A 27,628-nucleotide genomic window follows, 5' to 3' on the forward strand; every position below is an offset into this window, starting at 1 on the left:
TCAAATTTTCTCTAGCTTTTATTACGAACGTATCAACTTACTCAATATCGTGGAGGGTGCAAATACAGTTGAAATAATATACTATTACATGGTTCTAATTAAATGTATTATCTGCAGTACAATATTTACCTTTTCCAATTAATACAGTATAATCAATACAAAATTAACGCCCTCAATTTTAAATTGCGCAGATAAAAAAGAAAAAAATATGCAGCCACATAACTATATAAATAAGAATAAACAAATGAGATACAGGTGGGTAATTAGCATAAATTAAGAAGTTATTTCAGTTTTAAAATACTGTAGCATACTGATTAGGTGGGAAGATATTACATTATATTACATTATACAAAATATTACACAAATAATTGACGAAAGACACACCGTAATGAAAAGACTTTCAATTGCAATCCTAAAATGATTGAGGCTGACTTCCTATATTTACGAGTTTCTGGGATTAAACTATCGTTTTAATTAATATTTACATACAAAAAATGTAGCATAACACATGCATTATAAAACAAGACTAGGCTAGAATTTTGGCACTATTATTTGTATTATGCCATTGCATAGGACTCCCAACTTATCTGCCACATTGTTGCTCCAGAGTTTGATTTGAAATGATTCCCACTAATTTGTCAAATTGCACCTTTTTAACTTACAATTGTCACATAAACAATTCATATTTTAATTATAAGCTTATACAGTATTTGAATATCTGCCATTTATTTCTGTATAATTATTATATTAATTGCATTTTTTAATATCCCCTGACCTATCCTAATTTTAAACATTAAAATTGCCCTTTTTGTCTACTAAAATATACTTGTTCCACCGCTGCACAAGTCGCCACCATTTAAAACGTGTAGGCATACTTCTACATTACCAACAATACAATGCATAGAAAACAATGGTCATATTGATATTGGCATAAAAAATGATTTAAAAAATGGTTTTCTACTATTTAAAGCTACCTTAATTATTAAAACAAAAACTAAAATCACATTTAAAACATGATTTTCATAGTTTAAACACATTCTTTGTTATTCATGCATTCAAATTCACATATTTGTACAATATTTTTAATAGCATTTATTTTAAAATCAAATCATTTTGTAATTGAATGATTAATCTTTTATATTCTTTTTAATATGGATGGAGATTAAAACATGACCAAAAAAAATAGACAAAAATGATTAAAAAAAGTATATTTTCATTCATCCAAATACGTATTAAGTAGTCTTAAAATATTTAAGTATTTAACATCAAAAATACATATCATCATCATCATCATCTTGTACATATGCGGAAGCCGAGATAGACCTTGTCGTCATTCGTGGTTTTGAATGTGTCCCTTGCTTGTACGCCTTTCCCGATACTCGAGGCGACGACGTTCTGCTGGAGTCAATAACTTTGCTAATTTCTAGAGGAGTAATAAAACTATATATATAAATATATTAATTATAAGTAAAGTAAAAAATATATTTCATTAATACTGATAGGTGGTGTCACAATTTAAAGCTGCAGTCATAGATAGCCATAAAAGAAGCAGCGTATATTTTTCCTGCAGATACAAGTTGCATACATAAAGTGCAAGTTTAAGAAGCAAGCTCCCCAAGAAAATAACAAGCAGCTACAAAACTGACAGCAGAACAATCAACAACAAATTAAAGACGAAAAACTTAAATACAAATAACAAAATAAAAAGGTGATTAAGTAACTAAGAAAAGATAATAAATGAACTATGTGGATTAAAAGTTAGCAAAAGAGAAAGTATAAATTAATAAAAAGGCAATTTTAGATCACATTTCTTTCATGACTGACCAGTTAGATGTTTCTCAACTTGACGCAAGTTATGCAAGATAGACGCTATTTCTTGGTTGCCAGCTTTCAAAAGAGGCGCAGTGGTCGGATGCATATGATCATTAGAAGATGGCATTTTGTTGGCTCTCCTAAAAAACAATAAAAAAAGTTATAACAATTTAACCTTTTTATTGAAACATAAGCATTGTTGTTGATGCTCACTATATCATTCATTTATTCAATCTTTTATTTTGGAATCTCTGGTCCATAGAAAGTAAAATTACATTAATGAATGAATAAATATAAGAGCAATACTACCAAATATGAATAAGTAGGAACTTAAAAATAACCTACCTTATTTTGATTTCAATGTCTTCGGACGATGTTTTCAACTTTTGTGATAAATGACTGACGGACGCTAATAATAGATTGTCAAATGGCTGGAAAAACATTAAAAACATTCATGACATAAGAACATTCATGTCATTATTATAAGAACATTTTAATGTCTTGTTTATGATAATGAGCACGAAATGAGTATCAGTAGCCATAGCAGATGTGATGTGACAAAAAAATTAAATAAATACCTCCATTTTCGAAGTCTTTCTACTTTTAGCTACTAAGTCTGGACTTATGATTGCTTGGGTATTCCTTGGTGTTAATTTGTCATCTATAAAAAATGTAAACAGAATGAACAAAAAAGAATTAGTCTAGTAATGGAGATTCCTTAAATTCACCCAAACCTGTTAAACCACATCAATTAAACTAATCATCACAAAACCTAAACAGTGTCATGTTATTGAAAACACCTAATATAATACTGCAACATACATGTCTGAACAACACCCCTGGATGACTTGTTTTGACATATTCTTGTCTGGCTGACTGCCCTGGATGGTGTTTACCTGCGTATAGTTGGGACCCAGACAGTGGCTTGTTACTAATAATAGTCTAGTATAATAATTGTTAAACACTCTCACTTTGGCTCTCACTCAGGAGAGACTGCAGAGAAAGAACCAGGAGATAGACAATAAATACAAGATCACTTATGATTGTCTAATGTTATTATTAATACTAATAGTCTGCAGAGTACAATAACATCTAATCATAACAACAGGTCTCCAATTATTACATTTTTTTCTTTATGCTTTTAAACCCAGGATTAGTATTATAGTAGATAAACCATTGAAATACGATAACTTACCAAATTCTAATGACACAGGTCTGTAGAGCTTGCCTGGCTTTACTTGTGGTGGCAGTGGCTTCCTCTCTGTTCTTCTATTGCAAGTTGAAGATACATTTGTGCTGTTCTCTGCAAATATCTCATCTAACATTTTCTTTACAAGTTAAAAAAAAACAATACTTGACTTTGTTTATATAACAGCCCAGATTCAATATGTTATTGCATACAAAATATACAGGGAACAATATACAATGTAACAAGGTACATCATGCATACAGTTCATTTTCACTTCATAGTACATTGTATCAACTGACTTTCATAAAGCAAAACATGCATACAAAACTACTTACAGAAGATGTTTGGGAATATACAATAATATTCACAATAACCGTTAACACACAATTTTACGATACTTTTTAGGTATTTAGGAAAAGCCAGTTTTAATTATCAAGGGTGCCAATCAATTGGGGAGTGACCTCTTTCCCTCTCCCGATTTAAATATTACTATTTCAATATGTTTTATTATAATGTAATTTCAACTGTATTGTAATTGTTGTTCTGTAATTTTTAATGCAAGCAATGGAATTTCCAGAAATGCATAAGAATAAAGTTTGAATCTTTGAATCTTAAAAAAAAAATGTATCCCCATAATCTGTGAAACATTGTGGAATTTTATTATTCTAAAAATTGCATATTTAATTGTAGGTTTGGGAAATCATATTTCAAAATATTTTCTACATGAATAAAAAAATACATGTTAGCATTTCATGCCTTTATGCTCATGTTACTAGGTACTACTACTACTACAATTTACAAGTGGGTATTTGGGAAATATGCCCTGTCATGCATAGTACACCGCATGATACATCTAACAAACACTTACCACATAATAGAAGAGCAGCTAAGAAAGAAGAGATGAAAAACATTCATGAAAAAGAATGGAAAGAAAGAGACACTTTTAGATGACAACAATTATAGGAAAATATGATGTTAGTATATGGTACCAATTATGTGAACTTGCAAAGAATATTTATATTTTGTAAATTTAATGTAAACCAATGATATCATATTTTGCTGTCAAAGCATAGAACATTTTTTATATGTATGCATTACACACACATGATTACTAGTAGTAGCAATGCAAGATGTAATTAAGTACATTCATGCTTACATGGAAAGTATTTATTAATAATTTGATTGTCTAGGATGATTTTTTGTTAGTTTAATATGAAAAAAGGTTTACTGTAGTGAATTATATGTGGGATGATTTGTCAATAGGTATAACAAACTGTATACATGATATTAATTGATGAAGCACCATGAGCAATGCATGGTTCTATAAAAATGATTGATTGAACATATACATTTACTATAATATTCACCTCATCATACAATCATTATTGTTCTGATCATAAGGAACTTTGATGTGTGAAAAATAAACTAACCTCATCCTTGGCAACTTCCTCAGTTTCCTCAGCCTCTCCATCTCCTTCTCCTCGTGATAAATGATCATCATTGGTACCATTATGACTTGCAACATCATCTATTGATGTCTCCATGTATCGTCTTTGCTCAATCTCTAACTGTGACCTTTGACCAAATGATGATCTCCTTCTAGGATCTTCTTTAAGTACATCAACTTTTTTATTTTTACGCGAGTTGACAGATTTGATGTATTCATCAACTTTGTCCGTTTCAGATCCTGTGGATTCATAACGACGCCATCTTGTTCCTGTTGGTTTTGTTTCGTTAACTTTAGACTGGAGGTTTGTTTTCGCTGTAGTTGGGTTTTGCTTGTGGACTTGATTCCGGGTACGTTCTCGTTCAAGTTGAGTCTTTGCAAGTTGAGATATTTGTCCACCGAGACTAACATCGCTTCGTGCACTTTTACTTCCCTGAGACGACCTTATCTGTCCGCAATTTACTCGAGATTGAACTTGTTTCACTTTTGAATTTGTCGTAGAAGATTTAGAAATCGGAGGTCTCTTGGAGTAAGAAGCAGGACCAAGATCTGAAATACTAGACTTTGGACTAACATCACTAAGTTCACTGGTATCTTGGTCATCAAAGCGTGACTTACGAAGCATTGTGCTGCGAGTTTGTCTAGGCTGTTGCAATGGCGGAGCATTCTTTCGTTGAAGTTTAGGTGTTTGTGCTTTCTTCTTAGCTTCCTTTTGAGAAACAGAAGAGGTAGATTTCCTTCTGCTTCCAGGGAGAGAAGCAGTACGGGTAGAATTCCTCCGAAACGCAGACACTTCGCCTGTGTCGCTCATGGTTTCTGGATCTTTTGTGGTAACTTTATGTTTATATGGAGTTGAAAGTCGACTCCAGATACTGGAAGATTTAAAAGAGGTAGAATCTGTTACTGAATTGGCAGGACCAGATGGCCTTCTTTTCCTTGCATCTTTCTTTTGTTCTTCCATGATGTCTTTATTAGAGAAATCTGATCTGCTCCTTTGATGTCTTCCTCTACCTAATAATATAAGGGAAAAACAAAATAAAAAACCATAATAAGGAGGACAATTCAATTGTAGAACCTCTCTTTTGGGTGAAACATACAATAAAACACCCCTATTAAGGGGTCCCAAATGTGTCCCTTTAACAGTGGTTCTACCGCAATGCAATGGTTAGAAAGATAAAGCCATATTTATACCTTGCTTTACTTTTCTTTCTACTTCAACATTACTGACGTTGCTTGTTTCAGATTCATCTGCATCAAAGCAACTCTGTGACAACCTGCTCTGAGATGCGTCTAACCCTTCAGAATTATCTGGAGAGGTTGAAAATGTCTTCTGCCGTACTCTGGTTTCCAGAGTCTTCATATAATCCTCAGTGTCTTTCAAAAGGCATTCTGTATCAAGACTACTGTTCACTTTCTCCCATACATGACCTGTTGGTTTGCTCTCCACTTGAGGTCTTCGTTCCGGCTCCACCGACATTTCAGGATTTTCTACATCGTTAAGAACACTGCCCCGTGACTTCCTACCTCTTTTTGTATATGTACCATACTTATCAATGTCGCCTATAAGATTGCCGTTGTTGCGAGGAGATTGGAACGGACTATTTTCAGAGTGTTTGAAATTTCCATTTTGATTGTCAACAAGTTCATTGTCATCATCGATTCCAGGCACAACAGGAAGCATTCGTTTGTTTTTACTAAATTTGTATTTACCGTCGCTGGTAGGGCTGGGTGAGCTATCATCACTAGGAGAGCGTGTGAATGTTGGATATTTAGTGAGTTCGAGATCAGTATCTAAAAAATATAAAACTACTGAATTAGAAATTCTTAAAAACTCTCATTAAACTGTTCTTTACAATTTTAGGGTTTTATTTTTTAAACATTTTCATGAAATAGTCCAGAACAATTAATCAATTTACAACAACCTAAAATTATGAAAAAGATCAATTGTTATTTATTTTCAACTTTAAATTTGCAGAAAAGTTAAAAATAACCATTAAGTGAAATGAAGGTTAAAATGCGTTAAATGTTTTGTTAGTCTCACCTTGGATTTGCACAGAAGTTATGCAGAAAGCTGCCAACATTTCTACCTGGCTGCTACTCTCTATTGGATGCATGAAATGAGGATTAGTTGCTGTGCGAAGCAGAATTAATGAAACCATGCAAAACCATGCATGCAGAGTTATTAATTATTGTGTGATTAAGATGAGATGAAAGCAATAAAATTATGCCAAAGTATACCGATGCAAATGATGAGTGAGTTTGTTCCTCTTGATTTCAAGAACTCTGAATATATTGTTGCATGTAAACGTTTCTTCTTTTAAAAAATTTGTGAGGCTTTAAAATTATGTTTTAACAAGTTCTGTTTTTCTTTTAAAAACCATACACAATTTTGTGAATGCCATCAGTGACATTTAATCTCAATATAATCTCAACTTCTACCTCTAAACTAAACATACTAAACTAGTTTGTGAATGTTTATTAAATTTTTGTTTAGATAAGATAAGGAGAGTTAGCTTTATGACAATTATATACTCAAATTTGATTCATTAGTAATATTGGTTATTTGTACTACCTGTAACTCAAAATCAGGCAACATTATATTCTACTGATAAACTAAATGATTATTGAAGTGCAAAGTGACAACAAATTTTGAAATGTTTACCTCGCGAACTAGTTGTGGTCTTGACAAGGTCTGGTGCGTTGGAGGGTACTTGCCGGACATTGGTACTTGCCATTGAGGCCCACTGTGAAACCCAGGTTGGAGTACCTGGCTCAACTGGACTAGGCTTAGTATTCTACATGAACAAAATGAAAATAATTATCAATTTCTTCATTTGAGGGTACTTGACGAAACTATGTCTAAACAAAGCCAGACCACTTCACTAACTGCGCAAGTAAAAATACTCCATTAACATGCATGCAAATAAAAGTCTTTCTCACTTTAACTATAGAACATTATCAAATTATGGATAATTTGTATGTAATTTGTGGAAACAATCAAAAGTACAAGACAGTGTAAGTATTCTTATCTACGAAAATAAATATATAACAATATATAAATGCTTACTACTTGGTTTATATGGTGCAGCCCATCTTCATCCTCCATATCATCTACATCTTTATCAGTATCGTCGCCACTTGTGTTCTTTTCCAAGTGATCTTTACCACCTAACAGGTCATCATCAACTCCAAAGACATCACAAATCTGTTCGCGTGCCTTTTTAAGATCCTCTGGTGGGTTCTCGCTCTCGATAGTGTATGTCCCGGTATCACTCAAATGATCATCTTCAATATGCAGAGCGACATCGTCGTCCGACCCAAGATCTTCAGAGCTTTTAGATATTCGTGGGCGTCTTGTGTGGCTGCTGGGGACGTTTAGAAGAGACGGTAAAGCTGACTTTTCTGTCAAGTCTTTCTTGCTGTTAGTTCTGAATGCAGCGTTCACTTTCTCGGTAGTTGGACTTACTACTTCACTGCACTTCTTTCTTGTTAAATCTATTATTAAAAAAAAGGAATAAAAATTATTGACTTTCAGCTTAAAATAGAATGTATTCTTTTAAATGGTCAGGGTTCTCGCCAGGGTGGTCGGCTCCGTCCACCACTCGGAATTTCTGACCACCACTTTCATGACGCCGACCACCACTATAATTATTAATATGATTACGATTAAAAAATAAGTAATTTACAACTTGATCTTCCGTCAGTCAACATTTTTTGCTGACCACCACACAAGACATGCTGGTGAGAACCCTGAATGGTAATTCCAAAAATAGTGAGATTTAAGTATTTCTTACCTAAATGAAGATCAACTGGTTTTGATGCTCTTCGTTTTGTTGCTGGAGAAACTGCCTCCGTCTAAAGCAGAAAATATTGGGTAAAAAAAGTTGCTGTTAGTAATGTTTTATATTAATGAGTGTGTGGTATCTCTTTGAAAGTAGTGAAAAAATTAACCTGTTTTCGTTCAGCTTTTAACTCTTCAACTATCTTCACACTCTCGTTGATCTTAGTCTTGACAGCAGATGGCATATATGTACTAAGACTGTCATTCAATGAGATCTTCGGTGTCGTTTCTTTGGTGTTGCCAAAATCGATGGTAAAACCAACACTATGGTTTATAGGTGGTGTTATTTTGGCATCATCTTGTGTGGCATTTTCTGGAGACACTGGATTGCATGCTGTAGAATGTTTGGTCATTGTGTTAGAGCTGGCTAATGGACTGGTTGGTGATCTGAACAAAGGCGGAGACTTGGCAGATGTTGGTGATTTTATTTCTTTATCTGAAATTTTTTTTAAGTGAATAATCATATATGACTAACTATAAACAGGATTGAAATAACAATGGAATTTACCAAAGTGATAACAATTCTACTTGAGCATGGGACTATATTATGATATATTATTACCGTAGTTCCCCGGGTATAATCCCACCCCCCTTTTTTGGTGAGAAATTGACGTCGGCCTAGCTAGCTACAGTAGGCCTAGGCCCACCTCTGGCCTATGTTAAATTATACACTGGGACTTTGCCCGGGGATATGCTTGCGTGCGAAGGTAATCATAAAGTCGGGGGTGGGATTATACCCGAGGTGGGATTATACCCAAGGAACTACGGTAATATCAAATTATTCAATAATTAATATTTAAAAAATAATGTAGTTTACTAACCTTTATCATCTTTGCCAAACGTTCCAGTGCGAGGTCGGATGGACTCAGCGTTCTGTTGATCTTTCTCTCCCCACCAATCAGGTAAGCCATACAATGGAGATCCTCTTGCCGCTGTATGTGGAACAAACAAGAACACCATTAAAAGGTCATGTCTACTAAATATACTCACAGCTCAAATTAAACAGATCTTTTAGTTATTAGTTACTATAAAGTTATTACTATAAATTGATTACCTCTTATAATAGTTTACATTTTTGTTGACACACCAGATCTGATAATCTTGCCATCCAAAGTGTCAACATATTCAATGTATAAATGCCACAGTACATTGAAGGAAACCTTCTAGGATATCATTAATTACAACATCCTTTTATAAAACCACATGTACCATTCTTAAATATTCATTACACTTGAAAACAATTAAGTTACAATTACTAATGATGAATCAACTGTTTTGTTTAGTCTGTCCACATTTCATTGTTAAAGAAGGTCGTTAAAATATTAATTGTGCGCTTACGGGAAATAACTTGTATCGTTCGTCCTCCTTGTGATGCACCATTGGCCATCTCATCTTTCTTCAAACTGTTCAGGATATCTCGATAGTACTTGGTTTTACTCTCCTATAAGAATTTGATTAAAAATAAGAATTATTACAGAATTACATTTCTCATAGAATACAAAAACAAGTTTTTTTAAGATTAAGGGTATATAAAAAAATTATCTTAAAAGATGACACCTAAAGGAAAAATAAAACACAAAATAAATAAAAAGACTGACTAGCAGGTGGAAGATAATAACATAATTCATAAAGCAAACGCATTCCATTAACATACAGAATTACAAAGGTATTTAATATGCAAATATGTTACAAATACAGTAGAGACTAAGTACTGATTGTAGAATGCTTAATATTGTAAAGATATATACAGTGTCCACTGGAGCTACAGTTAGCCGTGGCTTAACATACATAAACTAACCAAATGCATAAATAAAGCAAAGAATGTTCTCACACAGACCACCTGCCGCAATCATGCATTAAAATACATTCAAAATAATTATAGAAATTCCAAATTCCTCACAATAAAAAATATTGGTATATGTAACAATTGAGGTGAATGAAGAATACCAAAATGCAATAAGCAAGCCCAATACAACTGATGCGTTTACTTTTGAAAAGTAAATTCCGATTCGCCAAGCTTCATCCAATGCTGCTGATCCAAGGAACGTAACTAAACTTACATGATCTGAGAGAGACTCAGAATGTATCTTGGAAACTTCTTCGTCCTCAGAATCCTATATGTACTCATAATCATTATTAATGTGCTATAACATTACTACATTATTAATGTGATAGAAAATTACTTTTCGTGTGCTATTGCTAAAAAAAAAACTCTAAAATTGTTAATTGTCTCATTTTTTATGTACAAATATTGACTTTGCAAATGTGATGGAAAAAAACAGTAAAATGTAAAATATATTAATTTTATAAGGGTTAACATGCTACAAAGACATGCTCCATTGTACACCTTGCCATCTGCCACTGTATATTACTAAAATGTATTCTCCCACTTCACAAAAACATTCCTCAAATTATAATTAACAGTTGATAAAGCTTACATCTTGTATTGGAGTTTTATCTTCCTCCTCCATAACTTTACCATCTGATACCTTATCTTTCTCCTTTTGTGGCAAGCAGAAGAATAAAAAGACAGAAAATAGGATAGTAAGAGAGATAAGTTTCAAACATAGATAGAAACAATACAGAGACTTATCAATAAAAAACAATTTAAAACAACATTGAAACAATTATACTGAAATGCCAATGAAATTGTGTTTTTTTGTGAAAATAAAATTTGGAGCTCTTTGAATAGAATAATACATTCTTTAATAAAAAAATGCATTGAAATAATATGAATTAATAATTATAAGTTTCATTTTATCACTTTGGTTTCATTTTGCAGGCAAGTCCTTACTTAATATTCTCGATAATAAAACGATGACTCAGAAGTTGGCTACGCTAACTTAGCCACAGTGCTTAGTAAAAAGTAACCTCGTACATTTCAACATGATGATTTACAAACTCATTTCAGTATGTTATGACCTGACAATGTGTGCATATTGTTAGCCTGGATGCAGTATGAGCAATTAAGAGATTATGTGTCTAGATAGGATGTCCACAAATCAGACATTATGAATGGAAGAAAGATGAATTTGAATTATTCTCATGAAATAAACATACAGCTTACAGTAGAACAGTTTAACCATAGAGATATGGTTTAAACCTCAATTTGGGAGAGAACCCATTAAGTGGAGACTTTTCTGTCAAATAAACAAGGACAAATACAGTAACACTAACCAACCCCTATATAAGGGTAGACCCTATTAAGGGGATATTTTGTTGGGTCCCAAAGGTGTCCCCTTAATAGGGGTTCTACTCTAGTTGGTTATGGAACTGCAAGTACTGTACAAAATTTCATCTGTTAAATCATTTTAAATTTTAGGAGAATTTGTGGGTTTTACTAGAGACAGAGAAAAATACACATGGAATTGGAATCTTCATTTACATTACATACAGTTTTTTTAGAATACAAAACACAAAATTAATTCAGGGTTAATTGAATCTAGGTGATGTTAAATTATGCATGACATTATACCATATGTTTATTGCTATGATGTCTAAATATATAATTCACAAGAAGTTATCAAAATTGCAGTCAGTAGTTTTCATAATACAAAATTAAGTGTGTACATGATGAGTATAACGCCCGTATTCTTAAACCGGACTTTAGTCGTAGTTTGAGTTAAAACTAAAAAAATTACGTCATTTTAATTCATAAACCGAACTTCAACTAAATCACCGACTAAATCAGGCCAACCTCGACTAAATCGAGACGGATTTTGATCGATTTTTTTAGTCCTTGAGGGGACAGGCTAAATGGTCGACTAAATGGTTTTTAAACGATGTTTATAAAAAACGTAACAGTCATTGAGTTGTTATATTGGCCAGATATTGAAGAATGAAATATCTATATTTATATTAGCTTAATTAAATATACATTGGTATAAGTTATAACGGTATACAAATTACATTATTTTCTTCGCGCAAGTCCGACTTGAACTACGTCACGCCATAGCGACAATGGGAGATGCGGCAATTCACCACACGATGGAATGTTTAGGGGGCCTAGCGCTTTCTTGTCCCGCTAGGATGTGCGTGGTTCGTCGCGATCATACTTTGTTGGAGGCCTAGAAAATATGAAAGTAACCGTACCACCATGGTTCCTAAATATATTTTGAAGATTTTGTTTGTTGTTAATCAAAAGTACTTCACTGTTAAATTAATACTGATCTTGTTCTAATAATTAACGATTAAAATTATTTTTCATGTATATAGTCCTGATGCGTAAAAAGTTTTGTAAGAAAATGGAAAGTGATATCAATGCACAAAATTTCGTCTGCTCCTCAAATACTCTCTTGTCATTGGCCAATGTTTAGCCTTTGTTACCCAGACGTGTGCAACTCGACTAAAAGCTCGACTTCATTAAGTCGAACTGCAAACTTCGACTACTTTGTTTTTGAATGGAATTTGAAGTAATAGCTGGAACTACGACTTTTTCAAGTCGAACTTCGAACTACGACTAAAGTCCGGTTTAAGAATACGGGCGTAAGTCTGCGATGACCAAGTGTTCTGGTTATATATGGATCATGTTCTTCATTTCAGGTAGACTCACAAGGTATAGACAAATAGTGACTACAATAGACTAATAGTAAGGGAAGAATTAGCATCTGAGATGTCTTATTCAGTCTTCCTGCTTAAACTATAAATCAATTTCTACAAGCTTAAAATGCCTCATTAATTTAAGTATATTCTTATTTGAATACTTACCATGCTTGCTTGTCTGGTATACAGGTTACTTGGTCTTACACTCTGTAAACAAGAAAGAAATTACACCTAAATATGAAATATAAAGTCATGTAAAAATTCATAATGGTAAGGAATTTTCGGATACACTTAATTTAGCCACTAGTAGAAAGAAGATAGAGAGAATGTAATACAAATAAATAAATTAATCAAAATGGACTAGTCCACTTGTTTTGATATAAATTAATCAAAATGGACTAGTCCACTTGTTTTGATTATTATGCATCTACCTAGATATTCATAAACTTTTATCCATGAAGACTTTACTAATTAATTCAGAATAAAGACAAATAAAAGGTAAATACAGACAAAAATGGCCATACAGTACATACATATTAAAGTAGGAATTGTGACTTACTTTGGATTGGTGGGTGGTGTTCACTTCACTTATGTTGTCTTGATCAAACTGGTAAATAATTGGATGTGAAAATGATATTAAGGAATAAAAATTAAAAAACTCACAAATACTATAATAAAGATATTATTTAATCTTAGCTTGAATGTGAGGTTGTGTTCCCGATTGAAGTTGATTGGTCCAGGGAAGAGTTAATTAACTCTTCCCTGATTGGTCTTAGACAATGAGACGAAGGAAGGAGGATACTCATTAAAACCAGTGACTAATGCTAAAAAATAGCTTAGGACTCTAATGACTTGACTGCAAATTAACAAGCTAAACAACCTATCAATAAACAAATAAACTATTTTATATATCTCATTTCCTCTATAAATAAACTATCAAAAAGACATTTACTTCTTGTTCATTACTAACTACCTTTATTTTTATACTCATATATTTTTATATTGTATGTTTAATTGTTTTAAGGATGCACTTATTATGTGTGCCGCTGTTCAAAAAGCGTTTTCCGAATAAATTATTATTATAAACTGAAAAGAATAATTATAATCAAACTACAAACAAACTAATTAATGGTGTATAATCCATCCCACTAACAAAAAAGAATTGGTCATGCACTAGCAGAGAGATTTTACATCTGAAACAAATAGGCTTGATCCATGGATAGGTCCATGCTTGATCTAAAAGAGAGACTAGCATAATAAAATAATATGAGTATGAAAATAAACAATTGCTTTGTGATTAAATACCAGATTTAACAGAAAAAAGAAAATTCACCTACTTTATAGCCATGACAAATTAACTATTACCATAAAAAAAAAATCAATTGAAGATCAAAAAAGTTGCATTCTTCATTAATAAAGTATTTTTGAGCTCCATGAATCGAAAACTGTCTCTTTTCCAAATTGCCAAACCGACATAAAAAGAAGCTGACTTGTTTGAGAGCTAGTGATGAGACTAGTAGATATAATATCTACGATTTCTAACAATAAAAGAGATAATCAGTAGTAATTGAAGCATGAGAGAAGATTATAAATTACTGGTAACATATGTCTCCACAAAACAATGATTATTTGTTCCACATGACTGAACACTGAACTGATTTTAGTTTACCCTACAATAATATTCTGTTCTGGTTGACTAATTTTAGGGTTATATTTTGTTCTGCTTTTATGATTTTACCACTCTACTGTGCATGATTTAGCCGATTTCAGATTTATATACCCTACTTTAATGTTATTAGTGACACAGGTATATACATCAAGGATATCATAACCAAATCTTATGCGATCGCCTCGGGTAAGGTTCACATATGCCTGCTCACGTATTCGGGTTTCATTAACGAAGGTCTGCAAGTGAAAAAAAAACATTTATTTTATTATTAAAATTTAATTTGACAGTCATCAGAGTTTATTTTTTCTACTAAAACTCAAATTGTTACCTTTAAAAATTTCTTTTCTAATTTCTAAAAATTGTTTAAAAGTTATATATTTTTAGATCCAGTTTTATTGAAGCGAAATATACAGTATGTTTATGAAAGTTGCCGGCCGGCACATATGTTGCTATAATAGCCAGCCATGCATTGTCAAGGAATCTACATTTCTAGATATGACCTACTTAATCTTGCATATTAAATTAATAAATCTAATCAAATGAAATGATCTATGAATTTGTTCAGTTCATCAGTCCATGAGATGATTTAAGTATCTAAATCTATCTAGATCTAAAGAATCTTAATAAGTTAATTAGTTTGATGGACATTTTAATTTTTAAGTACAGTAATTAGAAAATTAGTTTCTGGTAAATCTTCTAAATATTACACATTAACATTCTTTAGTACCTATTAAACATAAACCAACTTTTGGGTAGAACAAAATGAACTAGAATTGAACCATTGCATCATAAATTATAGGGATAGCACTTTACATCACAGCTCTGATAATCTCCAAATCGGCTGCATTCACTATTAAGTGATATTCATACAGGTTTAGTGTACCACACCATTTAAATCATTTTGTGTGTTATAAGTAAAACTGAACCAAATACAGGTACAATTATTGCAATAAAATCACAATTTATGACACGCAATTTCTCTCAAAGTTTTACCAAACTTCTACAACTATATGACATGCAAGTACCAGAAAACCACATGTATTGAAATTGTTAAAAATTGGGGTTGAAACATATTGTATAAGATTTAAGCATTGAGCATTCTATTACATAATTACATCAGTTACATTCAGCACTTCTGCAGAGAAAAAGATATTTGATGACATGCCAATACAATTTTGGTTCTGGACCTGGACATGCAGGAAATAAAAGATATTGTACAATGCCTTACCCCATTTAAACTTCCAATATCTTTAATGGTGAATGAGCTGGTATAACTGTCATAGTTGATGACGGCATGGCGTTTGTCAACACTTCTTGACTGTGAAGAAACACACATAATAAACAACAATAATTACAGATCGTACGACACAACCTGAATCTTGAAGACAAACACCGTGAAGTAAATTTACAAAGATTCACAAACATAGTACAGTAGCTTACTGTTTAGTTTGCGGTAGATCCTACCTAGAATATCTCAATCGATTTCACAAACATAGATAATTGGAGTTCTACATAACGTCATCTGAAGGGATAAAAGGCCATTGTTGGTTTAAATCCAGGTACAGTAAGCTAGGCATAAAATAAAATACACAAATTGCTGTTTTCCAAAATACTTACTCTGATTAAATAGACTATTAATAATTAGAAAATGATCCCACTGCAATGCTATGATCTCGGATCTAAACTATATAAACATAGCTAAAATACATGACCTATCTGACCTTTTACAATTTACGATTAACAAAATGAAGAGGGAAGCATAATATTATGATGCTATAGTTCTGAGAAACAAAAACCCGCTCCACCCTCCTCACAAAAAAAAATAAACTGACCAGGAATGATGAAATAAAAACATTGAAATATTACATTTCAGCCTTTCTTGGAAATATATTCAAAATTTCAACTTCTTATTTGAAACTAAATATGGCTGGGTAATCAAGGATGAACTAAAAGCTTCCTACTAATAGTGTAGTTCACTTGTCTAATGTCAGAATATTAATGTTCATTGTTTGATAACCTATTATCATAAATGTTGATATTATTTATTTATTTCTAGACTTAAATTTAGCTTTGTGACTAACTTTATATTTGTATTTGCTTAAAAGTCCTATTCCCCACAATTTTTTTGATCAAATTTAAGGTCACAAACTAAATTTAATGTAAAAATAAATACTATATGGCGGTCCTAATTGCAATACCTTTTTCCCTCTTTAAATGTTTAAAAATAAGACCAGAAATGACCTGGTTTATTGTTTTTAAAGTAAATATATGCATTATTTTTACAAAACATTGTAGGGAATGGGTCTATAAAAGTAAGTTTTCAAAATAATCTATTCAATAAGAGGAAAAAAAACTTGTTTGATGAAGAAATCATAAGTTTTTAACTTAAAACCACATTCTACACTAACTTCTTGACTTGACAAACTTGAAAAACATTTTGTTTTTGAATGTTAGTAATAGTAACAAAATAATAGGGAGTTTTCGCAACCTTACAGTACGAATACGATAACGAAAACGGATACGTCACACATTTGTGAAACTTTTGAGCTGATCCCCATTTCATATTCGTAAAGCGTATTCGTGTTGACGAATATCACCAGCCATATTCGTAACTACAAAACGAGTATAGTTTTTGATCTATTTTGCACATTTTGCATTTGAATCAGGAATGATTCATGATTATAATATAATTATACTTTTATTGAAAGTAATTTACTAAACTAATTTATTAAAATGCCAGGTCAATTTTGATGAATAGCAGTTTTTAAAGTCGTCATTCGCTTTGATGTTACGCTAGGCCTAGGCAGCCAAGCACCAAGCACTTCGCTCAAATTTACCGCAGTCATATTTTGGACGGCGCCCTCAATATTTCGTTGCCATGCGAAACAGATTTTTACTGGCTTACGAAAAACGAATACATGTGCGTGACGTATCCGTTTTCATTATCGTATTCGTAAGGTTGCAAAAACTCCCTAATATTAGTAAATTTTAGTCTAACCTCCATGGTTTAACCAACCTATACAAATAAATGTACAGTATGCAATAGCAATACATTTATTCTCAACAATACTCACAGCAATTGTTATGTCACAGTCTTCACGTCCAACAAAGACCATCGATTGTGGAAGTTTGTGAATAGTTCCAGACGTTGTTCCAATCAAACTCCAAGGCATGGTCGTTTTAATGTCCTACGGTCACATGACATTCTTCAATAGTGTCATTCTACAGAAAACAAATGAATTAATTTTTTAATAAATTTACTTTTATACAGTAGAATGAAAAACAATTGTCCTGAAATTAAATTTTCTGGATAGTTGTCTTAAAAATGTTGATATTAATGCTTTTATGAGATAGTTTTGTGTTGCTGGGATTAACGTAACATCGCTTGGATGACGATTTTAGCACTGGCTATAATTTTGAATATTTACTTTATCTGTGACTCATCTAAGTTTACTGCGATAACAAAATTGGCCAATAATACTTTACATTGACTGCACTAGATACTATTTTATTCCTTTCTTTCTTTTCTTCAGTCTATCCGTTGGCGGCTTTATTTACAACATAGAGATGGTATATTGTCTGATGAATAATGTCTACCTCCAAATCAATCAGCAGGATATTGTACACTACAATTAGTACAGACTGTTTCTTCTAATGGAGGAGATATCTTTCTATTATTAATCAACTGTAACCGAAGTAAATGAAAATAGAAAGTGGTACAGATTTATAGTTAGGAAGTTGTGGCATCCACCAGGAGCCTTAAAAGGCTATCCCTCTGTTTTGTACTCTAAAAATTACCGTGAAGAAAAGTAGATGTAGAGTCAATATTTTAACAGATATAATTAAAGAAGACAGAATTACAGACAACTATTCACTGGGGACACCCTATTAGGGGTGTGGGGAGGGGGGTTTTGGCGGGAGGGGGGTTTTGGCGGGAGGGGTGTATAAAGTTTATCACCTCAGCAGAGGCAGTACAGTGTATACTTATGACATCACAGTAACCCACAATCCCTTCTCCCGCCACACTGTGTGTATTATTGTGAAATATTAGTTCAACAGGGGGAGGGTTCCAATTTTTGTTGGGTTCAAACGTGTCCCCTTAATAGGGGTCAACCATATCTGAGCTGTAGGCACAATCTAGTGGTTATAATTTACAGTAAATTACCAGACTAACTACTAACTGTTGTTTAATGGTACTGTACACTGTAGAAGAAGATTTGATATGTTAAGTACCATCTGTCCCTCTATAATTATGAGAAATTACTGACCAGTGATATTAACTAAATGTGTATCTGTCTGCCATTAATAATGTTGGTGACGTTTAAAGTAACACTGTAGAAGATAGTACACAGAAAACTTACTTTTATTTACTAGGCTAAATAGTCCTCCATTTCATATCTACTAATTAGTATTTAATTTGGGTACACCTGGTGAATTACAGTACTTGTTTTTTGTTTTCGTTAATCTATGGGCCTTGTTTGGTTCCTTGTTGTAATTTGGTACCCCAGTATTTTTTAGATATGTAATAAGTGAATGTTTTGAGGTTTTCTATTCATGTATGTTTTCTAATTTCTTGGTACGATATTTAATTTTAATTAAATGTTAAATTAGATGTTTCTATTTTTATAGCAATTTTAACTAATTTTTATATATTTGTAATACAATTCATTTCAGTCCTTGACTGTCGTTTTGTAATATATTTTTATATATCGAATAAATAAAATAAATAAATAAAATTACTGCAAATCCGACTGGTGTTTACTTGCCATGACAAACAATATTTTGTGAGTTTTATAAAATAGGGAATGTTGAAATGGGTCCAGAATTCTATGCTGTCATTATGTCAATATGTGTTATAATATTATTGTTATGTCATTGTTACATCCCCTATAATATTATTAATCAGCTTACTAGTTGACAAAATATTGATTAATTTGATTAAAATTGGTAAGTGAAATCATTTTAGGTCAAGATTATTTAAAGTTAGTGATATTATGAGTGATTATAATCTATTTTCATTTATTATTATTATTGTTTCCTTCTCTTCAAATGGTTGCATATTTTTTATACTAAGTGAGGTACAAAATGGGTTAATTGATTATTAAATCACCTCATTCATGGAACGCATACACAAAGACAGTATAATAAATAGAATGCAGACAACCTAATATTACACTATCATTATATGTCTGTTTAATATTTGGTACGTTAACACTGACCTACAGTACCTTACTCTGGCTTATCTCAGTCTGCTGCTGAACCAATTTGAAATCTAACAAAAGAAACCAGTAAAATATGACAATCAGTCAGCTCTTCTCTAACAACAATTACAAGATAAAGTAAAGCAAAAATCGTCCTTTTCCACACAATAAATTCAGTTTACTGTAGGCCTACTTGACTCACAGAATATAACTGTTCTCAAGATGAGGAGATCTAACAGCCCTCTGAAAATATTCTATCTAGTATACGTGGTTAACAGCTAGAAATGTCAAAAACAGCATGACTCAACATTGGTTTCCCAGGCAAGGCTTCCACGCGAAAAACATGCAGTGTTGGAACTATGTGATGTCATTAGCTATTTTTAAACATAGTGTGGTATTTGCAATTATAATTAATGAAAGTCTACTAACACTAACTACAGTAGGGCTATGATAGCCCTACTATGTAAATACTGTATAACGATGTAGTATTTTCTCAATGGTGGTCTAACGTATGATTGGCATGTATATACTGTATGCAAGAAGTCAAATTTATTCTGTTAATCAGTGAAGCATAACTTGCAATAACAATACATTGATTGCCATTGGTGACATTATTTAAAACCTGCATTTGAAAATTAAATGATTCTTCTATAACCTTCTATACAATACTGTAATAATACAGTATTTTATTTGTATTTATTTGGATTTATAGATCTGTGGCACACTTATAGCATAGCATCATTTACTTAAAGGGGGGTTCCGGGTTTAAAATGAATAGTAAAAAATGTAAAATATATTTGTTTGTCTCTTGAACGGTAACAATTTCAATTTATATAAGCGCCCAGTGAAGCAGAACGAAGGCTGTGAAATGAGGCCAGATTACAAGTGCAGCTACGGCAAAATCACACTGTGGTTACAGAATAGGAAATTCGTGAAATGGTCAATCTTCCGACGACTCGTTATCATTAACCATATCAATTACTTTTGTAAAATTATACTTATCTGATGTAATTTTAGTCGGTCTTCCCATTTATAAAGTAAATTTTCTATGAAAATCCATCAAAACAGTGAAAAATTAGATATGTTTGCACTTTACGTTTGCCGATTTTCGCACTGACTTAGGGAAAGCCTTCAAAATCAATGAAGCGTAACGTATACATTCCTGCTGAGCGAGGAGAGCGAGACGACGATACACGTGCTCTCTCTGCCCATGCCTGGCATCGTCGCGTGATAAGCAGACCAAACTGGTCGGGTCGAGTACCCCGTCTATAAGTATAATCACAACATGAACGATGTACAGTATTTGATTGAAGGTCGACTCGACCTACCGGAATGGTATAGATAATATAGCTCGAATGAGAGAGTTGGAATATTTGTAAACATAAGTATTGCTAATTTTAAGAGTGTAGCCTATAGTAAAAGGCCTGGTAGTATCAATTCGCATAGGGTCTACTACACTAGCTAGCTCAATTTTTAACTGGGCCGGATCGGCTAGGTCTCCTTCCTACTACCGGTCTACTTGCTTGATGCAGTATCCGATTTTTTGGAGAGTAAACTAGGCCTATTTTAGGGCTACTTATTAGACGATCGGGACACCATACGTGCGGACGGCGATCGGACCTTGTTTTGCCTCAATATTTACAGCCGATTTTTGTAGAACGTTTTAGGTTTAGATTGTTTAGGAGTTTGGTTGATAGGATGGGTTTGGAATCCACTGAGTTTTGTTATTTATGGGCCAATCATTTAGTAATAGGCTAGCTAGGCCCATGATGGCCCCAATGTTTTAACGTAGCCATCGTGGCATGGAATCCCTAGTCAGAAATGGCTCTCACCCATGAATAAAATGATTTAGGCTAGGCCTAGCCTAGTACGTGAAGTACGATCTGTACTATTCGAGGTATAAAAATAGTATAATTTATGACTCGGTAATCTGTACTAAATTTTGTATTTCATTAAATGTCAAATAAATATATGCTACTACTGTTATTATTACACTTTAGGCCTAGCTTAGAAAATCTACAAAAAATGTATTTCACAATGATCAGGTGGTCGTCGTTTGACAGGGGAGAGAGAACACAACGTACAAGCTTGACGTCGCGAGTTTGGCGTGATTTTGTGAATATCTCATGAATATTAATGAGCTTCCCTAAGCTGCTGAAAAACAGACTTTCCATGAATTTACCCTAAAATGTATATGAAATTAAATTTTTTTAATTTCTCGTTATTACTTCTTCATTCTGACATGTCTATAGTATATTGTTATAATATTTTTTATATAATAAATAAATGATATTTAAAAGCAATTTTAAACCCAGAATCCCCCTTTAATATAGCAATGTAGATAAAATAGTTATTGAGTCAGGGATTTCAGTGAATTTCCATGCTCTTTTTAGGTATATTTTGCAAAAACTATCCAAAATATTTTCATACTCATCAATTAAATCAGGGCATCATTTATAAGGAGCGCCTGCGCGACCGCGCTCCTCCGCGCTCCTCAACAGGCTTCGAGGAGAGCAATTTATCGCGCTCCTTAATTTTCAAAATAGAGCCTAGCTTTTGACAGTGGATTTTTAAAAGTTAAAACCAATCTAGGCCTGGGCTAATAATATATAAGCTAAGTTATAAAGCTACAAGCCTAATGGCAGTCCCTCGTTTTTAAGGATCGCGAGCGCGATCGCAATCAACAACCTTCGAAAAGGAGAGCAATTCATCGCGCTCCATCTCACAGTGCGAGGTACCAACAAAGGGTATTCCCCTGCCTGCGCGCATTCAAGGGCGACTTTACTTCATCGCCTCATAGTGCAACCAGTACGGTGTCATAGAAACACCTCCTTTACAGGAAGATCATGTCCCAACCAATAATTTTTCCCTTTATGTTTTCATATTCTTTACTCCATGGTTTTTATGGAACGAGTTAATAAAATATATTTAATTTTAAAAGGAAACATTAATATAGGAGGCCTAAATATAATGTTTATTATTTAAAAAAGCTTAGCTGCTGGTTGCTTTAATTATGTCATTTAAATCAAGGTAAATCAAGATGGATTATTTCTTCGAAAGTTCTAACCAATTTTGGTCACTCAAATCCTCCTCAAAACACGTGCTGACGTGTGACGTCAGCATCTTCTAGAAGCTCTCTCTCAGCCAGCCCTCCCCTATATTGTGCGTGCGCCCATGTGTGACACATGTAAACACGATCAAATATCTTTCTTAATTATTTTAAAATGACACTTTGTAACTTATTATCAATATTTTAATGGCTGTTGCATGTTAGAATTGTATAATTTATGAATTGCAGGTAAATACTTTTCAGGTTTTCTGTCTGATTTCTAGGCCAACAAGCTAGGCTAGAAAAGCTAGGCTAAAGGCATAGTTGGCCAGGACAGGATTCTCCAGGCTCCTGAAACCCAATCTACCCAGGTTTACTGTAGAATAATACGATCCCCACGGAAAATATTGTGTGTGCAGGTGGGTGTGGGGGATTTTAGGGGAGAGGTACAGTATACATTTGTTGTGCCCGGCTGGGGGGGGGGGGTTATCCCCACCCCTGTTGGGCAAAAAAAATGTGTACAAAAAATTAATAAGGGCCAGCCATTTTTAATAAGGGCGACCATTCTTCAACTTCAACTGGCCCTGCTGGCCACTATGGTTTAAAGGTTAATTTTCAGCCCTGGGCATGCCAAGATACCTGTTGTTGTTACTTTTAATTATAATCCATGACATATAAATATAATAGATTATAGCGGCAGCGTGCGCTAATATTTTTTTTTTGGTAGCAAAACCAATAGAATTTAACTTTTGTGGTCAAATTCAAAAATTGTAATTTTTTTTACATATTTACATAAACATTTGAGGAGAGCGATTTAAAATTTTTGCAAGGAGAGCGAATTGCTCTCCTCGGTGATTTGAGGAGAGCGATTTGTTGCTCTCCTGGGTTTTGCATACGTGATGCCCTGATTAAATTATATATTATATTTATTGTTTGTCATTTTCATGAGAAGTTTAAATTTATCAAACAACTCTTTGCTGCCATTTTTATACATTATATATCTCATCTCATTTTATTATACTTAAAAAACTGTTTGCAATTGAACTCTAGTTATTTCCTAAAACAGCCAATGCAATCTTTGATTTATATTAGATTCCAGATATAACCTCACTTTGTTTGCCAAAAATGCTTTTTTTTCTTTCTTTCTATAAATATTAAGCCAAATCTACATTTAACTATAAAAAATCTACAAAGAATTTGAATACTGTACTGTACATAATCAAAATATGCTGGTAGTATTGTATATTTTCTCTATTCATGTATTACAAGTCATTATCAATCCTTCTTATTATTATAATCACCAACTTTAATAATTACTGTAGTTGTTCAGTCATAAGCAATAGTATTTTGAGCTTTTCCTGCTACAGTATAACCTGTTTACTATCTTGACCTTAGCAACAGATCGTAGTATTAAAGCATTTTTGATTATTGGCTTTCCTGTAGTATGTGATGAGATGTAATTAAGATAAGTACAAGTGGGTTGGTGGTTATGATGCTTGGCTACCACTCCAAGGGTCCTGGGGTCAAGTCCCATCACATGTCAGGATTTTTTCTAAGGACAAAAAATACAACTCCACTCCCAAAGACTTGTAATAAGACTTTGTTTATGTAGAGCATCTTGTGTACGTTTGTCTTGTGAACCTCTGAGGGTCCCTAATGATCAGCAATTGCCGGATGGATCACCCTCAATAAATATGGTCCAAAAAAAAAAAAATAAATAAATAAAAAGGCACTGCACAAACAACCATGAATTTTTATACCTATTTTTGCAAATTAGTAGAATCTTACGCCCGTATTCTTAAACTGGACTTTAGTCGTAGTTCGAGCTAAAACTTTAAAAATGACGTCATTTTAATTCATAAACCGAACTTCAACTAAATCACCGACTAATTCAGGCCAACCTCGACTAAATCGAGACGGATTTTGATCGATTTTTTAAATCCTGGAGGTGGCAGGCTAAATGGTCGACTAAATGGTTTTTAAACGATGTTTATGAAAAACGTAACAGTCATTTTAGTTGTTATATTGGCCAAATATTGAAGAATGAAATATCTATTTTTATATTAGCTTAATTAAATATACATTGGTATAAGTTATAATAATGAAAATCATCTTTATTTACAACCGTATACAAATTACATTATTTTCTTCGCGCAAGTCCGACTTGAACTACGTCACGCCATTAGCGACAATGGCAGATGCAGAAATTCACCACGCGATGGAATGTTTAGGGGGCCTAGCGCTTTCTTGTCACGCTATGAAGTGCGTGGTTCGTCGCGATCATACTTTGTTGGGGGCCTAGAAAATATAAAAGTTACCGTACCGCCATGGTTCCTAAATATATTTTGAAGATTTTGTTTGTTGTTAATCAAAAGTACTTGACTGTTAAATTAATACTGATCTTTTTCTAATAATTAACGATTAAAATTATTTTTCATTTATATAGTCCTGATGCGTAAAAGATTTTTTAAGAAAATGGAAAGTGATATCAATGCGCAAAATTTCGTCTGCTCCTCAAATACTCTCTTGTCATTGGCCAATGTTTAGCCTTTGTTACCCAGACGTGTGCAACTCGACTAGAAGCTCGACTTCATTAAGTCGAACTGCAAACTTCGACTACTTCGTTTTTTAATCGAATTTGAAGTAATAGCTCGAACTACGACTTTTTCAAGTCGAACTTCGAACTACGACTAAAGTCCGGTTTAAGAATACGGGCGTTAGCGTTGGGCCCTTGGGTCTTTTGTGCATGTTATAAAAAAAAAATGCCACATTTCATTCCCAGTTCTTAGTGTCAACGTGCTTTTCTTGTGTAAATTAAGATTTTAATTAAAAAGGTTAATTAGATTATTCTGATTATATCATAATTTTCCCCTATTTAACACTACTAGTTTTCAGAATTTCTTACCAAATACTCTCGATTAATGAATAAATGTGATTAATTTTGATTGCTATTATTCATATTGTGTTGTATGTGTTATGCGCGATTTGAACGATTTGCGCAATTTGAAATTGCGCAAAAAAAATCCTTGCGCAATTTGAATTGAAACATGTGTTTCAAATTGCGCAAGCAACGTATTAAATTGCGCAAGTAATCTGAAAATTGCGCAAGGTTTTTCGACAGATTGTGAAATCATGCACACCCATATTTTTATAGTAATTTCTAAGAATGATTCAAAATTAAAGATAAATATCGCATTTCCTTATTTTAGTAGTGCAAATATTGTTATAAGTTAGCATACCGTCGAAGAACTGACGAAGGAAAACGAAGCGGTGGTGTTCCACCAGGCGGGCGCGGCGCGGGCGGCCGGCTATAGCCTACTACTCTAGCCTAGCTAGGGTCTGGACTACTGATACTGACTAGGTTACATGGCCTAGCTTAAACTAATATTAAAAACTTAAAAAGTGAGTATTAAACATTATCTTCATTGAAATGGTCTTATTTATATAATAAAATACTAAATTTTAAACTCCTCTGCCTATGCCTAGCCTAGCCATGTATGGGAAAATTTACAGTTCGTTTTCAAATTGCGCAAAGGTGTCATATTGCGCAAGAACTATCTTGCGCAATTTACAAATTGTGCAGCGCAATATAAAATTGCGCAAAGATTTTCTTGCGCAATTTCAAATTGCGCAAATCGTTCAAATCGCGCATAACAGTATGTATTCCCCTATTAAATTTTTGGATACAGTGTGATATAACTTGACTTCTATCTCGCGACAAAATTAATAGCACATGCGTGAAACCTGATTTGGTAATACTTATTTTCATATTTTTCTGACTTTAAATCGAATAATAATTGTTTATGTTTTGGACCCGATCGTCTTATTCATTGGCCCTTGGGACCGATCGTCTCTGGTCCCGGTCGTCTTTCACCCTTGATGGGCCTGATCGTCTCACGATTTGGGCCCGATCGGCTGGGCCCGATCGTCCGTGCGTGGTCCCGATCGTCTGATAACCTACCACTACTATACTAGCCTACTACTACTAGGCCTACTAGCCAGTAGGGCCTAGCTAGGCCTACTGCCTCTTTCTTAGTTAGGCTAGAGCATATGCCTAGGCCTATTGATATTCTATGTGTAATGGAAATCAAGCAAAAATATCATAAAATACTTACTAAATTGGCTAGGCCTAGGCTACCGTTAAATCAGTTAATCACTTCTAAATGCCATATGTCACACCACAACAACACAAATATAAGTTACATTAAGAATATATATCACAAGAATGAGTATTCCGCGATGTTTGCATGAGAAATTTGTAACAGAGAGCGCCAGTGAGTGATGCCCGCCCTCATAAGGGCGGATGTATACATACTAAATAAGACTTGATTTAATAGATATTATACATGTCACATTAAATAGAATTATGATAATAGTTTTTGCAATTGTAAACTATTTTATAATACATATTTATTAACAAACTAGTGTACATTCACTTTTACAGACAATTATTTACTAACATGCTAAGTTAGTTCACAAAAAAGGCTAACACAGCAACACCAAAAATCAACGAATCGTTACTCAGCACGGCCTATTCTTTATCATTGCCGTGTACTACTCTACGCCCGGTAAATTAAGTATTGTTTTTATGATATAAATTAGTATAAAATACATGTTTTTAATAGGACAAAATGTTAAATGTCATTAACATTTATTTGTTTTACCAGAAACAAGTTAAATATAGGAATATTATTAAACTATCCTTTGTGAAAACGCATAAACACCAACACGCCCGGTCACGCTATCGTAGCGCCCGGTTGATAAAGCAAACTGTTTATACGGCAGTTTTTACTAAATAAATTGCATAAAACGAACAATTAAATATCCAAATATTATTTAACATGATGTTGGCATGTAGTTGATAACATTTTTTATCAT

The 27,628-nt window shown here is 33.2% G+C and overlaps 1 protein-coding gene across 6 annotated transcripts; it reads right to left on the minus strand.

Annotated features, from left to right (window-relative positions):
- On the minus strand, positions 1–26,991 carry LOC140059791 (uncharacterized). Of its 6 annotated transcripts, XM_072105703.1 has the most exons (24): positions 26,866–26,921; positions 19,720–19,772; positions 17,575–17,722; positions 15,729–15,818; positions 14,656–14,736; positions 13,391–13,453; positions 12,997–13,038; positions 10,728–10,790; positions 10,350–10,403; positions 9,628–9,730; positions 9,111–9,221; positions 8,400–8,725; positions 8,243–8,303; positions 7,516–7,943; positions 7,111–7,243; positions 6,490–6,549; positions 5,640–6,239; positions 4,432–5,459; positions 3,870–3,887; positions 3,008–3,140; positions 2,391–2,473; positions 2,158–2,243; positions 1,825–1,952; positions 1–1,423 (listed from the first exon to the last, which is right to left on the minus strand). In XM_072105703.1, exons 3-24 carry the CDS (start codon positions 17,671–17,673, stop codon positions 1,266–1,268), a joined length of 3,948 nt encoding a protein of 1,315 aa, XP_071961804.1. In that variant the 5' UTR covers positions 17,674–17,722; positions 19,720–19,772; positions 26,866–26,921; the 3' UTR covers positions 1–1,265. The 6 variants fall into 6 exon arrangements, with proteins under 6 accessions (XP_071961804.1, XP_071961803.1, XP_071961807.1 ...); XM_072105702.1 differs by lacking the exon at positions 19,720–19,772 and having other exon boundaries at positions 26,866–26,991; XM_072105706.1 differs by lacking the exons at positions 10,350–10,403; positions 19,720–19,772 and having other exon boundaries at positions 26,866–26,991.
- Positions 26,992–27,628: the final 637 nt, after the last annotated feature.

This window comes from Antedon mediterranea, chromosome 10 (assembly GCF_964355755.1).
Source record: "Antedon mediterranea chromosome 10, ecAntMedi1.1, whole genome shotgun sequence".
NCBI lineage: Eukaryota > Metazoa > Echinodermata > Crinoidea > Comatulida > Antedonidae > Antedon > Antedon mediterranea.

Excerpts from the sequence above, each read along its gene's own strand:
- LOC140059791 (XM_072105702.1), bottom strand. The coding sequence starts at position 17,673 with ATGCCTTGGAGTTTGATTGGAACAACGTCTGGAACTATTCACAAACTT. Across the intron at positions 9,731-10,349 it reads CTGAGTCTCTCTCAGATCAT|GAGAGTAAAACCAAGTACTA; the intron begins GTAAGTTTAGTT and ends AAATTCTTATAG. Across the intron at positions 8,726-9,110 it reads GTTTGGCAAAGATGATAAAG|ATAAAGAAATAAAATCACCA; the intron begins GTTAGTAAACTA and ends AAAAAATTTCAG.